This window comes from Miscanthus floridulus, chromosome 2 (genome assembly GCF_019320115.1).
Source record: "Miscanthus floridulus cultivar M001 chromosome 2, ASM1932011v1, whole genome shotgun sequence".
Taxonomy (NCBI): Eukaryota; Viridiplantae; Streptophyta; class Magnoliopsida; order Poales; family Poaceae; genus Miscanthus; species Miscanthus floridulus.
This window is the reverse complement of record NC_089581.1, coordinates 150,807,469-150,821,970: the sequence shown is the minus strand read 5'-3', so window position 1 is coordinate 150,821,970 and position 14,502 is coordinate 150,807,469. Positions and strand designations below refer to the sequence as shown.

Sequence of the window (14,502 nt, the reverse complement as noted above, 5' to 3'; positions counted from 1 at the left end):
AGACAGGTTCAGGCCGTCAGTATGACGTAATACCTTACTCCTGTGTTCTGTTGGATTGTATTGGCTATCGTATGATGTTGCGTGAGTTTGGAGAGGTCCCTGCCCACCTTATATAGTTCAGGAGGCAGGGTTATAAGTCGGTTAGATCTGAGAGATAACCAGAAAGTAATAACAGATTACAGGAATCATGGGATCATACGTATCCTAACAGATCTCGTAGTATCTTCAGGATATCTTCCCGGTGTCTTGCGGGAGACGCCGAGCAGCGTCGTGTCCCGCAAGGCTTTATCTTGTGGGCTGGGCCGTCCCTGGTGGCACAACCCATGTGATTTGTCATGGGTATCCAGGGTCGTACCCTCACATGGAACCTCCGTTGCTGCCTCTAATTAATAACAGTAAGCATCTATTTGAGATCCTTCTCGGTTGTTCTGGGTTATCCAGTTCGGATCATCCGTTAGTTTCAGATTCAGACCATCCAGGTTTCCCAAGCTCTTTTCTTCGTCTTCCTCTAGTTCCTTTCTTGTTTGCTTCCGCATTGTTCCTGTGATCCTATCCGAGTATATATCCGATTTGTTGGCAAACACGAAGAGGTAATCGGGTTAATTAGGATTTAGGCCAAGTTTCTCTTGTCGGGTGAGGAGATTATTATAAGGCTCTCATTCACCCTCTCTAGTTCTTCTGGTCCCTGGCGTTGGCAACTGATGTATGAAATGTGTGGATTTGAAATGGTGATATGTAGGATGTAGCAACTTTAAAAAGAAAAAAAAAAACGGTGATAGCATGTTTGGAGAAAAAATATCTATCTTTTGTTCATGACTTGAACGGGAAAAAAACCTTATTGTATACGAACAGGACTACAAAAGTAGCTTCCCAAATGACTCTACACTAGTATTTTACAGTACACAGCTGCAACATAGGTATATCGTTGGAGTACAAAGGTGGAGTGTATGCCTACAGTAGGTCCTAGTCTTCTCGCTCCGTTTGCATCAGTGGAGGCAGCGGTGGCCTCATGGGGTGGTACGTGGCCGACCTCTCCATGGCGGCGGCTTCGACCATCCCCGGTCCCAGCGGGCTCGTCACCCCGCCGCCGCCGCGCGCCGCGTCGTCAAGCATGGGCGGGCACGACATGCTCCGTGTGTGCGTCGTGGTGGACGCCTCGCGCGGGAGCGGCACAAGCACGGGGCGCCCCTCCCCGTTGCGCGCGCCCAGGACGGCCACGAATCGGTCGTCGTCCACGTCGTAGAAGTTGGCGGTCCGCACCTCCTGCGCCAGCGCGCAGGTCCAGCAGAAGAGCCACTTGGCGCAGTCGCCCACGGCCGCGCTGCCGCACCACCACCAGGCGGAGCGCCCCCCCGGGAGCTTGTAGCGCTTCCGCATCTGGGACCGCCAGAACCCGCCGTACAGGAAGCCGCAGAAGCCCAGGAGCACGCCCACGGCCACCACCGTGTCGCGGATCTCGTCGTCGTGGATGTTCAGCGCCGTCACGCTGAAGATGAGGAACGGCGCCACGCACAGCAGGATGAAGGTGAAGGCGTGCACGTACATGTTGCCGAACCCGAGGCGCTCCATGTTCCAGCCGAACACGCAGAAGGTGCACGTCGCCGACAGCGCGCACACCGTGCCGTCGTCGCAGCAGTCGAACAGCCCGCCGCTCCACTCCGGGCTGCTCACCACCACGCGACGGTTGTAGATCTTGATCTCTACGTCGTCGTTCTCGGTACGGCTGTTGTGGTCCTGCGCCGCAGCAGCAGCTTCGGCTGTGTCGGGCTCCTTCCGTCCAAGCGGGCTGTATGCGGTGTAGAGGCCGGCGACGACGGGGCACCCCGTGCCGAGGCCGTAGCCGATGTTGAGCGCCCAGTCCGGGCGGTCCTTGCGCGTGTAGCTCCAGAAGAGGGCACAGCAGTAGTACTGGGCGAAGCAGGTGACGTGCAGCAAGACCACCACGACGAGCATGTGCGCTCGGTCGTGCGGGCGCGCGGCGCCGTCCTTGCAGTACACCTTCCTGATCTCCTCGCGGTCGCCGTCGGGGCGCCACCGGAGGAGCAGCACCAGGTGGTGGAAGATCTTGGGGTGCTGGTACAGGCACATGATGGTGAAGAGCGCGTTGAGGATCTGGTTGATCACCTCCGTCCACTTCTTGCGCCGCTCGTCGTCGGGGATGGCGTCGTCGAGCATGCCCGTCATGAGCATGAAGAGCAGCAGCAGCCCGGCGGCCACGAACGCCAGCCAGATGATCATCGCAAAGTTCTCGGGCTTCCTGCACCAGCTCACCGCGTAGGTCCACAGCTTGCCCCACTTTATCTTCCGCACGAACGGCACGCGGAACTGCCTCCGCGGGCAGCGCCGCCCGCCGCTGTCGCCGTCGTCGTCTGAGTCTGCCGACTCCTGGTTGTGGCTACTCCTCCGGCGGAGGCGGCCTACGAAGGTGGAGCGGAGGAACCAGTCCCTGGATGGGTGGGCGCGAAGGAAGTCCAGGAACCGCCGCTTGCGCCGGCTCTTGCTGAGCGCGCCCTGTTCCACTGATGGGATGTAGATGTCGATGGGGATGAAGTCGATCAGCCTCATTGTCCCCGACGGCGTGCCAGGCTCGCCGTCGCCGGCGACCTCGACGATCTCATGCCCGTCGAAGCTGCCAATCGTGTCCGTAGGCATGTCTGCCGAACTCCTCTGCCAGACAGTAGCAGTGCTGCCTCGAAATTTCAGAACATGGCGTCGTATGCGCTATCTGCAACTGCAAAGAGTCATTCAGAATTTCAGATACAAATGAGATGTTAAATCTGAATGATAATAAACTACAAAAAGTTTTCAACAGTCACACAGCAGCACAACCGAAATGACCAAGTCACCGACTTCGACCTTGACTGACTGTTTGTTTGATTTTTTGAATGCTGTAACAAGGATTCAGCAGGGTCAAACATGGTTGGCCTACCTCTTCTTTTTTTTTACCCACTACCTTGTAGTCGTAGCTACAGTGTATCTATCTATGGTCCGACCCGTGTACAGTTCTGCTTCAGACATGTAGCGCTGCATATTTTGATCTGTAAAAAACTTCATGGATGCAATGCAACATGCAAGGGATATAGCCGTGGCATGGCCCTGGAAGGAAGGAATGTACTGCAATTTCATTTACTGAGATAGTACAGAGTAGGATGCAGTTCGGTAAACCGAATTTACTGTACAATTTTCAATGCCGGCTTGGACCACGGCGCATCGTGGCACACAGCCCAGGGTGCAACAACAGCTGATGCATCAAGATTCAGGAAGCGTCGACGGCTCCGGCCGGGGGCCTGTTTGCTTCGTATACTGGGATTCCTGACTGGCGCAGGCGGCTGAGGGGGCGTTTGGTTCGTTTCCCTTCCAAACTGGCTCGCACGAAGCAAGTCAGGCCATGGTTGGCCAGGCCCGACGCATGCACGCGAGCGTGATTGGTTAGTCGGTTTTATCCGGCCAGGCTACGCAGAGATGGCGATTGGTTGGTCCGCTTCCTTCCTGCCTCGTGCATGCGTCCTCTCACGCGCACTGGGCATGTTTGGTTAGAAGCCAGGGGAACTTGTCCGGTAAAAAGTGATACCTGAAAGTTGTCTGAAAAATTGATGATTTTTGTTTGGCGAGGTAATTCTGAAGAAAAGCTGTTTGATTGGAGGCATGTGCTTGAGAATGTTAATAAGAGGAGATATTCATAATATCAGTGTGTTAACTGATGTTTGTGATATATAATTAGCATATAGCTTTTGCAGTTTTACTAAAAAATATATTTGTATAAATATTTTAATTAGTTAAATAAATATAGAATTATTTATAAATCTAAAAACGTTATTTTAATTAGATTTATTTTAGATTATTAAGCTAATAAAATAGAAATAAATATGTATTCATATTAAATTAATCCATAATGGTACACGTTTGCCTTAATTATAAGTAGCTAATGTACTTTTGCCTTAATTATAAGTAGCTAATGCACGGTAGTTAAATAGCTAAAGCAATCAACAGCTTGTTCGTTTGGTCGTATTTGGCTTATAAGTCATGGCTTATCAGCCAACGAACATTATTTTTCTCTCACACCAAACCAGCCAGTACTTTCAGCCATGGCTTATAAGCCAAACCAGCCCAAACGAACAAGGCGAAATCAGTCATTAGAGTAGTACTGTTCTAGGCAAAGAAGACCCCGTTCGTTTGGAGGAATTTTGGAGGAATCTGGATAAATCTGGAGGAATTTATGAGAGGAAAGCACTATTCCGGATGAAAAAAAAAACGGATAAGTCAAGTTTAAGAAGACGCGAACGGGGCTGAAGCAGCAGGAGCCAGACGACCGTTTTTCTACGCCTGGAGATGCCTAGGGCAGGCAACCCACCAGGTCTACAACCAAACAAGGTGCAGTTCCAGGCAAGTTACAGGCGAGGCATTTTCCTTGCAGGGTTCAATCCAAACATGCCCACTGTGCCCGCGCCAGCCAGGCCCGGATTTTCGGGAGCCAGGCTCCGGGTGGCTCGTTGCATGCCAAGGGCCAGGCCCAGATCCCCACCCAGGCTTCCAAACGCTGGGAAACTGCATCCCGAGAGCCAAGCCTGGGCATATATACGGAACCAAACAGGCGCTGAAGCTCTCGCAGGGCTGGATGAAGCTGCCTGGCTGAGCTGCCCAGGCCACGTTCCCAACCAAACAGCCATCCCTGGCCCTTCCCTAGGTGCGATGGCTAAGCCGCGTCACTTGCAGCAAAGCTACCTTTATGTCAATTTTTTTTATTTCTCACTCTTTTCGGTTATATATATGACGACGCGAAAGCAGCTTTGGTCTGCCACAAAAGAAGGCATAGAATAGGTGTTTGAGTGAATGAGTGACATAAGGTTTAACGATTTGGTTGCTGTCAATCTGTCATCCATGTCACGTAGCTAATGTCACCATGCGAACGGATCTCACAGCTAGCGTGGGCGGCCGAATGAATCTACTAGGCGGCCTAGCGCTTTTGTTTGGCAAGCAATGGGGCATCACTATCTCGCTAGAGGTACCGTGGCGAGCGAACATTATGTGGAATCGCTTTAACTAAAAAAACGCGGGTGGAAAAAAGAGCCCTGAAAGAAGAGGAGAAAGCTGAATCCAACAGCGAAGGCACGTCGCTCTGGCGATTGCCCAAGATCTCACGCTGCTGCTACTCGAAAACCAGGCGCACGGATTTGTTTGGAGTTTGGACAGGACTATATGGATTCAAATCATTGTCATTGCTAGATTTGCTTGGTCCTTGGCTCAAATCATGAAACAAACGTTTACGAAACTAGTTAATCACTCCGTCCTTTAAAATAAAAGGTACCGGAGTGATCAAAATTTGTCTCAAATTAATACGCTATTCCAAGAGAATTAACCCTCGTGCTCATTTATTAACATTTATAAAGTCCAGTCACATACTTACCTATCATTAACATTAATTAATGTCAACCCAACTATCAAGCTTAAAATATGATAAACACGATATCTAAATCTACCCACGATTAAGGGAGGATTGCATACTGGCTTACTGCGTAACGTGTTCTAAATTTTATAGAATATTTTGTATTTCAAAACGGGCTGAATAGAAAAACTAACTAGTGTAGTATCAAGGGGGTCATGGAACTTCCAGATACTCATAATCCATCGCGAGATCAGATGTCAAAAGAAGACATCAAACGTTGCCAGCTTCAGCTGAAACTGCAAAGAGAACTCAACCATCTTTCTACCAGCCCAGCAGAAATTCAGAGCTGGAGTCGGATCAAAACGAAGCAGGAAGAGAATAAGGACACACACATGAGCTCAGCACCTCATCTCCACGCCCTCGTCGCCATGCCCGGAAGAAGACGCGCTCAAAGATCTTTCCTGGTATCGCAGTAGACTTCTCAACTTCAACAAGAGCAAAGCCGTCTTGTTGGCTCTCGGCAAAAGGCACCACCGCTGACTGTCTCTGAATCGCGGCTTATACGTAGCCGCTGCTCGCGCCGGGTGGGATCGGATGCCGGAGGTGAGATCGACGGGCCGGGGCGCAGTTATGCTCCCGTCCCGTGCCTCGCGGGGCGAGTCTCGGACTCTCGGTTCTTGGCCGCGGTCCACAAGGGAGATCAGTCGAGGGGGGGAGTCGGGGTCAGGCAGTCAGCATTGGCGGGTCAGGGACAGGGAGACTGGAAAATGGAAAAGAAAAGGAGCGGGCGAGCGGCTATGGCCAACAGGGGAATTAACGGGGGAAGGAAGGCTACTGATTCCGCGGTTTTGGTTGTAGTTCAAGTCATTGATCCGACGGCCCACAACAGCTTGAGTCTTCGGCGCAACAGATTTTGATTACGCACAAAAGATTCTTTTGAATAAAAAAACATTAAATGCCAGATAACGAATTAGATGTTTGTTTCTACAAAAGTCCAAAACCAAACTTGCTATGCATGATAAATGCTAAAGTAAAAGAGAGATGGATGTGCATACAAGAGGGACGACGTAGGGCTGTTTGGTTCTCACCTCAGCTACGACGTAGGGCTGTTTGGTTCCCACGTCAGCTTGCCAAGGCACAAAGACGCGCGCTACAAGTTTTTTGTTTGATTGGGAACAAAACTTTTTTTTTTTGAGAAATTGGGAACAAAACTTAGACATCCACGAGTGTTGCAGAGCTCTTGCTCTATGTAATATCACCACACTCTGTGGCATGGAATTCCTATGCCACGCTCTATGGCGAGCCACATTCTACCGCACTTGCGGCGCGGCTAGTGATGGCCGGCATGTAAACATCCTCCTATATAGGTGCTAGCTTAATAAAACCTGTGCATGACGCAGATAAATAGGCATGAGTGCATTGATATCAGTATATCACTAGGATAGACTATCCGAAATCATAAGCATTAGAAGTTACAAGTTCATATTTAATACCTACAACTAATACACACAAAAAATACCTATCTATGCATGCTCTATCTATTTTCTAACACGATACGTACGCATATAATATTCAATTGGACTTTTACAACCGATATGGCTAACTAGTCACAAAAGCGACTTCAAAGTATTTTAAATTCACTATGTGGTTCATATGTCTTATATAGCTGATTAATGGTAAATGCGCCTTACCGAGTAGCCATTGACCCGTTGTGTTGCTGTTCAAAACATCACCTATTTACGATGGGAAGGAGCATCATCCACAATCCATATGATGATTATACTATATTCATAGGAAAAAGGCAGGCAGGAAAGAGCCAATTATATACTCGCGCAAATGTATGTGTGTTTCCAAGTGCTGTTGCCATTCCAAATGACGATAGTTTTCATCTGAACAACACTTGTCTGACAAGTTACTCGGCACGTGCCACGTTATTGCCACCTAGTCGAGCGGCGGCTAACCATATCGATATCGGCAGTGCAAACGATGATGTCACCTACTCCAACCAAGACGGCGTTTCAGATCATCAATACCAATAGACAACACCAACAAGACCCGGCACTCCAAGACACGGACGCCCCGCCGCCGAAAGCCCCAAGGTGACCGACGAGTATTGTGCGCGCGCCGCAAATCGCAGCGGGTCATGGCTCAGCTCGTGGTCGTGGCAATGGGGGCGGACGGGCGGTGGCGACCGGCGAAAAGCTGTCCAATAGTTTTGCGGACCACGCGGTGCGCAATGGGCCCGAATTTTTTATTTTTTTTTGGTCTTTTTTTCGAAAGTTTCTTTCAAATAGATCTCTGGCGGAAAGAATTTCAGAAATGGACCCTTGGCTAGGCGCCAGAGTGAGTGGCGCCGAGCTCGGCGCCACGGTGACTGGCGCCGAGCTCCTGGCCACGGGCAAACGGCCTGCAAGGGGCTCGGCGCCAGAGCGGATGGCGCCGAGCTCGGCGCCGTAGATCTTGGCGCCGAGCTCGGCGCCACTCACTCTGGCGTCGAGCTACCTGCATTTAACCCCCGCCCAGCCTTCTTCCCTGAGCGTTCTTCCTCTTCTTTCTCCTCGGGTTTTTTTCTCGCCACTTCATCCTACCTCACGAATCGACATATTGGACCTTGAAAACCTTGATTTGATCCGTAGATCTTCGAGAGCAAGGTATACTCGCTCACCTCCTTGTTTTTCTCGTATAGATTCGGTACATATTAGTCGGATTTTTGAACCTAAGAATCGTCATCACTTAGGGTTTCATTGTATCCCTCAATATATGTATTATACAACCGTAGGTTCATTTCAAGGCGTGAAAAATGCTAGCAAACCAAGCCGCATGTAGTTATGTTATGGGTTTATTGTTGTGGATGAAATGAGAAACCCTAGGTTTAGGGTATAATGTTAACTGCTTTTGGTTCTTATAACGAAATTGATTGTATTGTAGTTATGGTTCTCATTGATATTTTGTTGTGATGTTTTTATTTATGTTTGCTAAATTACATCCTATTTGTTAGATGCAAGAAATGTTTCGGGAGGAGTTTTGGCGAAAACTGGGGTCGTCCTCGCGAATTATACCCCGACGCGTCTAGCAAAGATGCCCCTGTTCCCCCTGACCTTCCTGTCCCTAACTGTGATTGTGGTTTCCCGGCCCATGTTTTTCAATCGAAACATCCGGACACAGCCGCGCGTTGCTTCTACACATGTAGTCGGTTTAATGTAAGAAATTATTTGTACTATCCTTTTTCTTTATTTGTTTAAGTATGGTACTAATATATTATTGGAATCTCGTTGTGTAGGACCATGAGAGGTGCTTTTTCTTTCAGTGGATCGATGGTGCAGAAAAGTTTGATCCTAGGTACCTCTTTTTTGACGATTGGTTTAGAGGGAGACATCCACGTGAGCACTTCAAGCGGTGGGTTCCACCCCCCCTAACCCTCTGGCAATGACGGCTAAGGAGAAGCACCTAGCCGCCGTTAGACGACTCGAGGAACCTCCTCTGTGCGATTGCGGAGATCGAGCTGTGATAAACCCTGAGAATACGTTGGAGTTTGTGTGTCCAAACAAGCATGAAGTAAGTGCAAAGTGTATGTGTTAAAATCTTGAGCTATATGTGTTTATGTACTAATGTCTCATTATTTAGGTGTATTCAATGGCGAAGTGTCGTTTCAAGGAGTGGTTGTATGGTCCTAAGAACCAATGGCCGGAAGAACCGCGGAGGGTTAAGGAAAAGAAGAAAGAACGTGTAATCTACAAAGCACCTCCTGTCATGTGCGAATGTGGTGTAAAATCCAACTATGGCCTAGTCCCTTCGGAGCTTGGAATAGGTCATTATTGCGGCCATATGATTGAGTATGATGAGGTTTGTTATAATTCTGGTAAACATGAAATCGTATTTTGTTTGTTTTCCTAATACATATATGATATAATATTTGTTTTGAACAGAGTACTAGGAAATGCAGTTGGGAATGTTATGATGGTCAAGCTAAGTTCTTGGATGAACTGAAAAAGAGGCAAGTAATTGCACGGAAGAGGGGATATGGACCTGACTACGTCAACCTATTCGTTAAACATCACAAAGAAAAGATGTGTGAGTTTGCTAGACAGCGCGGTATTTGTAACCCGATCGATGTTGGGCTTAACAAATGGGGATTGGAGAGGCGAACGACGTTAGAGGAGGAGAGGGCAAGGAATGAGGCAAGGGAGGAGACAAGAGTACAGATGCAGGTCTTGGACGAGCATGTTGCTACATTATGTGCCAGTGAGTGCTTGAAAACCTTTTTTCGTTGCCTGGTTTTAAATGTAATATTATCGAGTTGCTAACTGATTGCATTTTATACATCAAGGGATTGGTTGCAGCGGAGAACATGCTGCAGAGGTGGCTCGTGCAAGATATGAGGAGAAGAAGTTAGATGCCCATAGATCACGAGCTGGTCGCACCGTTCAATCATCGATTGTGCTGTGTGATGATGGAGACGAGGATGAGGACGACACTGGCAGACTGAGTGAGCTCATTGCTTTAGCAGAGGCGGGCATACAGGCGCAGGAGGCTGACGACGACACAGGCAGACTGAGCGAGCTCATCTCTCTAGCAGAGGCGGGCATTCAGGCGCAGGAGGCTGACGACGACACTGGCAGACTGAGCGAGCTCATCGCCCTAGCAGAGGCAGGCTTACAGGCAGAGGAGGATGACGACGCGTTCTTCACTCAGGCCGCAGCGGCCGCAGACGAAGCGGAGGCCGCTTACTACAAGCGACAGGCAGGTGAGAGCAACGCAGTTGAGCCTAGCCGCAGCAACAGGGTTGTAGTAGAGGACTGGTACTCGGATGATGAGTTGCTTACTCAGTACGTTTCAGATTGAGGATTTGGAAGTGCATTTGCCCCTTTGTCTACTGTCGGCACTTAGTTATACTATTAATATGTTGTGTAATATGACATAGTATCTAACTTTTCATTATGTGGTTGTTTTCATTATCAATGGTCTTAATATTCCGCTTAATGATACAGACTTATTTCTATTTTAACACGTGCTGCAAAAAACAGTTAACGACATACGATATTATAGAAATCAACACACGAAACACATTAAATGGCATGTGACTACAGGTACCGAACCTGGGTACATAGTTTTCTTTGACTAAATCTAACATGCCTTAGGTAATTAAACCATGCCTTCGGTAATTAAACCTAACATGCCTTAGATAATTAAACCTGGGATTCTCCACAAGAAAAACATAAACTCATCCTAGTAGTGTGGCCACATAGCAAATTGTGTTGCACCTTCTCCATAGTAGCCTCCCGTTGTTGGTGGTGGTGGTGGCGGGGGTGATGGGGGAGACCCCTTTTTCTTGTGGTTAGGGCAGGTGCAATATGGATCATTGCAGAGTGCCTCCTGTGAATCGGCACCATTGTTGTTGTCGTCCTGTTCGTCGTCCTTGTAACCGCTGCTAACTTCCCTTTCTAGTTCGAAGATACGGTCTTGTAGGTAGTAGATGTACTCCGCATGCGGATAAATAGGTCGAGGATCGACCCACCTACTGAACCCACAGTTTTCTTCTGTCAAGGAAGACTACAAAAAGTATGTCGTGTAAGTGATATACAAGACAAACATATTGAAGAAACAAATAGTAAAAGAAATTACCCATGCTCGCGGGCATTTGAAGAAACGACGACCTCCATCTATTCCCTCGGTGAACATCTGCACTAGGCAGTCCTCACCATGCATGCATTTTGGCCACTCTTCTTTCCTTTCATCGTATCCTGTCAGTGGTGCCTCTTTGGTGAAATCACTTTTGCTCTCAACTGGGAACCTCTCATAAAGAGCTTCCTCAAAGAAATCGGGACCAAGAGGACCCTCCCACCCCCAGGTAGTTTTCTTCCCCTTTCCTCTCCCTCTGGACGACCCTCCAGACATTGGTACTACAACGAAAGCAAATGCTGAGGAGTGTTCTTCTTCCTTATTGTTTGTGTGAATGAGAGGGAGTGAGTGGTTATTTATAGGTCAAGAGGAGGAATGGAGGCCTGTCAATGTGCCATGTCAGCGATCCGTGTGCCGCTTTACCTCAGCCCTTGGATCAAACAGTCATAAGATGGATGGTGGAGATAGAGTTTAGTTGTGCTTCCTTGCATGTTGTCCTTGCAGCTGAGAGGTCTATATCAGTGATGTGATAATTCGATGATGTCCGTGTATCTGAAAAGTCTATATTTATTCTCTGAAAATCATAGATTCTCTGAAATGCATAGATTCTTGTACACAGCGTATGTACAAATATTCCTGGATTATAAACGTAATAAATTTATAGTTAATCTGTGTACTACATTTAGTGTCTTTGTACAAGTATAGTATGATTAAAGATTCACGCAAAAAATTCGCAAGATACGGTCTTGTATTAGAAGCATCCACAGTTACAAACAGAGACATCAATATATATTCTAAACATTTACTCATCCAACAAGCATAATGCAACCACAACGAATATCACAACTAACATAATATGTCATGCAAAGTACAAATAGTCCACAATATTCATACGGTCCCGAATAATTAAAGATAAGTAAATACAATAGTTCATAGTAACATCTACCACGTCCCTCACTGTCTCCTACTCTTGCCCCTACCCTTGTGACCCAGAGCGCTGGTGCCTGGAGTGTAAGGGTCACGGGGACGGCGTCGCCTAGTGCCTAGAGGCGGTGTAGGATAAGTCGATGGAGCGTCATGGAGCTGAGAGGGCCCAAGCTCATCGTGCCTCTTGTCCATGTCATCGTCGTCCTCGGCCTCCTCGTCCTCCTCCTCGTCCCCTGTAGCTGCTTGACTAGAGGAACCCAAGGCTCCTCTTCCTGCGGAAGGATCGTACACGTCATGCGTCGTGTTTGTCCTGCAACCACAACGACCAGCCGCACGGCGTAGACGACGTGACAGCCTCTGTTGTACAAAACAATGTTAAGTGAAAGAATATAACGTATTAATGATTTGTTTGAAAGAATATTTGTAATCTTACATCTAGGAAGCCAAGTATGTAGTCATCATTGACTCTAGGCCGAACGCGCTCGATCTCTTCAACTGAGCTTCTCAGTGTATTGCCCTGCAACAATGTTTTCAATATTAAGACTTCTGAACACCTAATGTATTACAAGGGTTATATATTTAGTTTTGTTTTCTTTTGTACAAGAATGTAACTTATTACAAGGGTTATACAGCGCGAAGGTTGCAATAACTACAATAGATAACTCCTAACGTCGGTCCAAGAACACCTAATGTATTGTTATGTAACTAAACGTAACAAAATAAGTCGATTGGCTTACCACTCTGTCCAAGATCGGTCCTGCCTCCACCTGCCTTCCTGCACGAGTGGACCGGTCGTACGTCGTGTCCTCATCGTCGGAGGACTCGATGTCGGCGTAGTCAGCTTCGGTCCACTGTAGTCTGAGCCTGCACCTTGTCGAACGCTGGTACCAAGCTTGGTACCGCCTGAACTCACGGTTCGTGTGCGGCTCGTTGTTGTCGTCCAGGTTGTCGTGCATCTCCTCCCATTCCTCAATGTAGGACTGGTGGTGCCTCTCCCAGTCAAAAATCTTCTTGTTCCTCTGACGATCCAACCTGCACGTATGTCATCGTTACATTAATCCACGTACGTGGCACCATATTATAATAAATGGACCATCATCATGACTCATTTGAAATATCAAAACACTTACTTGTGTAAGTCAACGCCAGTCGAGAACATAGGCATAGGCCAAAGCTGTCTCACTCCAAATTGGCGTGCAACCCTATCTGGCAGGTGGTACTCGATAGCATAGAAGCAGATTAGAGGACACCTCATCCTATAGAAGTAGTCGTCGGCCCCACATACGGTGCTCAGCTGAAAAAGTAGTGCGTCCTCTCCACCATATGGCTCCCACTCTACCTGCATCATGTTCAAATAAGATGTTAGATGGTATACTAATCCTTTTAATAGGTGCATGGAAAATAAAATTTACTTACACTAGACGCCGTCAGTGAATCTAGCTCACTCGTGTACTGAATGTACGCCCGGTCTATCCTCGTGTGCGAAACCCTGACCTGGTCCCAAAGGTACGCCCACGTCGGCTGGCGACTTGGAGGCTGACCTTAGAACCACTCATGACGAGCCAGTACCTCTGGACGACCAACTGGAAAACGAGCCCACATCCACAGCTGTAACAGGTACACGCATCCACCAAGTGACGGGTTCGCCGTAGACCGACGACACCCCTCGCACAGCTGCCGGTATAGAAAACACAAGACTGTAGAGCCCCAGCTGTACTGACCCGCCTGGTCCCAGTTACTAAGGCAGTGGATCCACATCCAGGACGCATTGTCACCCGTCGCGTCTGGAAAGAGAACGCAAGCAAAAAGGTGTAGGATCCACGCCCGGCAGTAGTACACAACCGTCTCCTCATCTGCCTCCTCGGGGCACTGTGCGAACTCTGTACGTAGCCATGAGATGGGAACTCCAGAAGTGCGAGCCCCTTGCTCGCCAAGCTCACGCCCAAGGAAGGCCTCCACTCGTGCTCTCCATCCCTCTGACCTGCACTGCCCGGTGACTGGGTTCCCATGAATCCTTAGGCCTAGCATCTTCTGACAGTCCTGAAGCGAGACTGTCATCTCCCCGAAAGGTAGGTGGAAGCTGTGAGTCTCCGGCCGCCACCTATATTTAAGACCAAGGAAGATTACTTGTCAAACAGTCAATCGCATTAACAAATGGCCATGAATGGAGGCAATGATTCACTTTAATACCTGTCTACCAACGCAGTTATCGCCGCTGAGTTGAACTTGGGCAACCCACGACGAACCTGAAAGGAGATGACATCCAGGCCAGCTCTTTGCAGGAATGGAGTGTACCTATCATCGTACCGAATGTCCAAGAACCCACTGTGGGTCCTAGAACGAAGGTGCGGAAGGTCCTGCATCGAAGATAACATAGTAACATGTTACTTCACGAACACATGTACGAATAAAACTTATAGATTATTACCTGCCCCAGCGCAACGAGACGTCCTCTGTGGGTCTCCTCGTACGTCGGGTCGAGCAGGTGGAATTGCTCCATCCTACAAAAAAAGTGAATGAATTAGAATTGCAATGTACAATGAAACATGAACTTATAAATGTATACATAATTG

At 48.3% G+C, this 14,502-nt stretch overlaps 3 protein-coding genes across 5 annotated transcripts; 1 reads left to right on the top strand and 2 right to left on the bottom strand.

Moving 5' to 3' along the window:
- Positions 1-875: 875 nt before the first annotated feature.
- On the bottom strand, positions 876-6,139 carry LOC136540090 (uncharacterized). 2 transcript variants are annotated; one of them, XM_066532080.1, is made up of 2 exons: positions 5,776-6,139; positions 876-2,731 (listed from the first exon to the last, which is right to left on the bottom strand). In XM_066532080.1, the coding sequence occupies exon 2, from the start codon at positions 2,650-2,652 to the stop codon at positions 964-966; it is 1,689 nt and encodes a 562-aa protein (XP_066388177.1). In that variant the 5' UTR covers positions 2,653-2,731; positions 5,776-6,139; the 3' UTR covers positions 876-963. The 2 variants fall into 2 exon arrangements, with proteins under 2 accessions (XP_066388177.1, XP_066388179.1); XM_066532082.1 differs by having other exon boundaries at positions 876-2,725.
- Positions 6,140-8,433: 2,294 nt separating this feature from the next.
- LOC136540089 (uncharacterized) lies at positions 8,434-10,309 on the top strand. 2 transcript variants are annotated; one of them, XM_066532078.1, is made up of 5 exons: positions 8,434-8,583; positions 8,664-8,938; positions 9,008-9,226; positions 9,310-9,625; positions 9,711-10,309. In XM_066532078.1, exons 2-5 carry the CDS (start codon positions 8,810-8,812, stop codon positions 10,223-10,225), a joined length of 1,179 nt encoding a protein of 392 aa, XP_066388175.1. In that variant the 5' UTR covers positions 8,434-8,583; positions 8,664-8,809; the 3' UTR covers positions 10,226-10,309. The 2 variants fall into 2 exon arrangements, with proteins under 2 accessions (XP_066388175.1, XP_066388176.1); XM_066532079.1 differs by having other exon boundaries at positions 8,434-8,938.
- Positions 10,310-11,903: 1,594 nt separating this feature from the next.
- On the bottom strand, positions 11,904-13,465 carry LOC136540088 (uncharacterized). Its single transcript, XM_066532077.1, has 5 exons — positions 13,346-13,465; positions 13,060-13,268; positions 12,667-12,961; positions 12,363-12,446; positions 11,904-12,286 (listed from the first exon to the last, which is right to left on the bottom strand). The coding sequence occupies exons 2-5, from the start codon at positions 13,182-13,184 to the stop codon at positions 11,957-11,959; spliced, it is 834 nt and encodes a 277-aa protein (XP_066388174.1). The 5' UTR covers positions 13,185-13,268; positions 13,346-13,465; the 3' UTR covers positions 11,904-11,956.
- Between the last annotated feature and the right edge of the window lie 1,037 nt (positions 13,466-14,502).

What these genes read in the sequence shown, in the direction of transcription:
- LOC136540090 (XM_066532080.1), bottom strand. Translation starts at nt 2,652, where the DNA reads ATGCCTACGGACACGATTGGCAGCTTCGACGGGCATGAGATCGTCGAG.
- LOC136540089 (XM_066532078.1), top strand. Translation starts at nt 8,810, where the DNA reads ATGACGGCTAAGGAGAAGCACCTAGCCGCCGTTAGACGACTCGAGGAA. An exon ending in TGTGTCCAAACAAGCATGAA is followed by an intron (nt 8,939 to 9,007) that starts GTAAGTGCAAAG and finishes CTCATTATTTAG; the next exon opens with GTGTATTCAATGGCGAAGTG. An exon ending in TGTTGCTACATTATGTGCCA is followed by an intron (nt 9,626 to 9,710) that starts GTGAGTGCTTGA and finishes TTATACATCAAG; the next exon opens with GGATTGGTTGCAGCGGAGAA.
- LOC136540088 (XM_066532077.1), bottom strand. Translation starts at nt 13,184, where the DNA reads ATGAGGTGTCCTCTAATCTGCTTCTATGCTATCGAGTACCACCTGCCA. An exon ending in ACTGGCGTTGACTTACACAA is followed by an intron (nt 12,962 to 13,059) that starts GTAAGTGTTTTG and finishes ACATACGTGCAG; the next exon opens with GTTGGATCGTCAGAGGAACA. An exon ending in ACATACTTGGCTTCCTAGAT is followed by an intron (nt 12,287 to 12,362) that starts GTAAGATTACAA and finishes TTTGTACAACAG; the next exon opens with AGGCTGTCACGTCGTCTACG.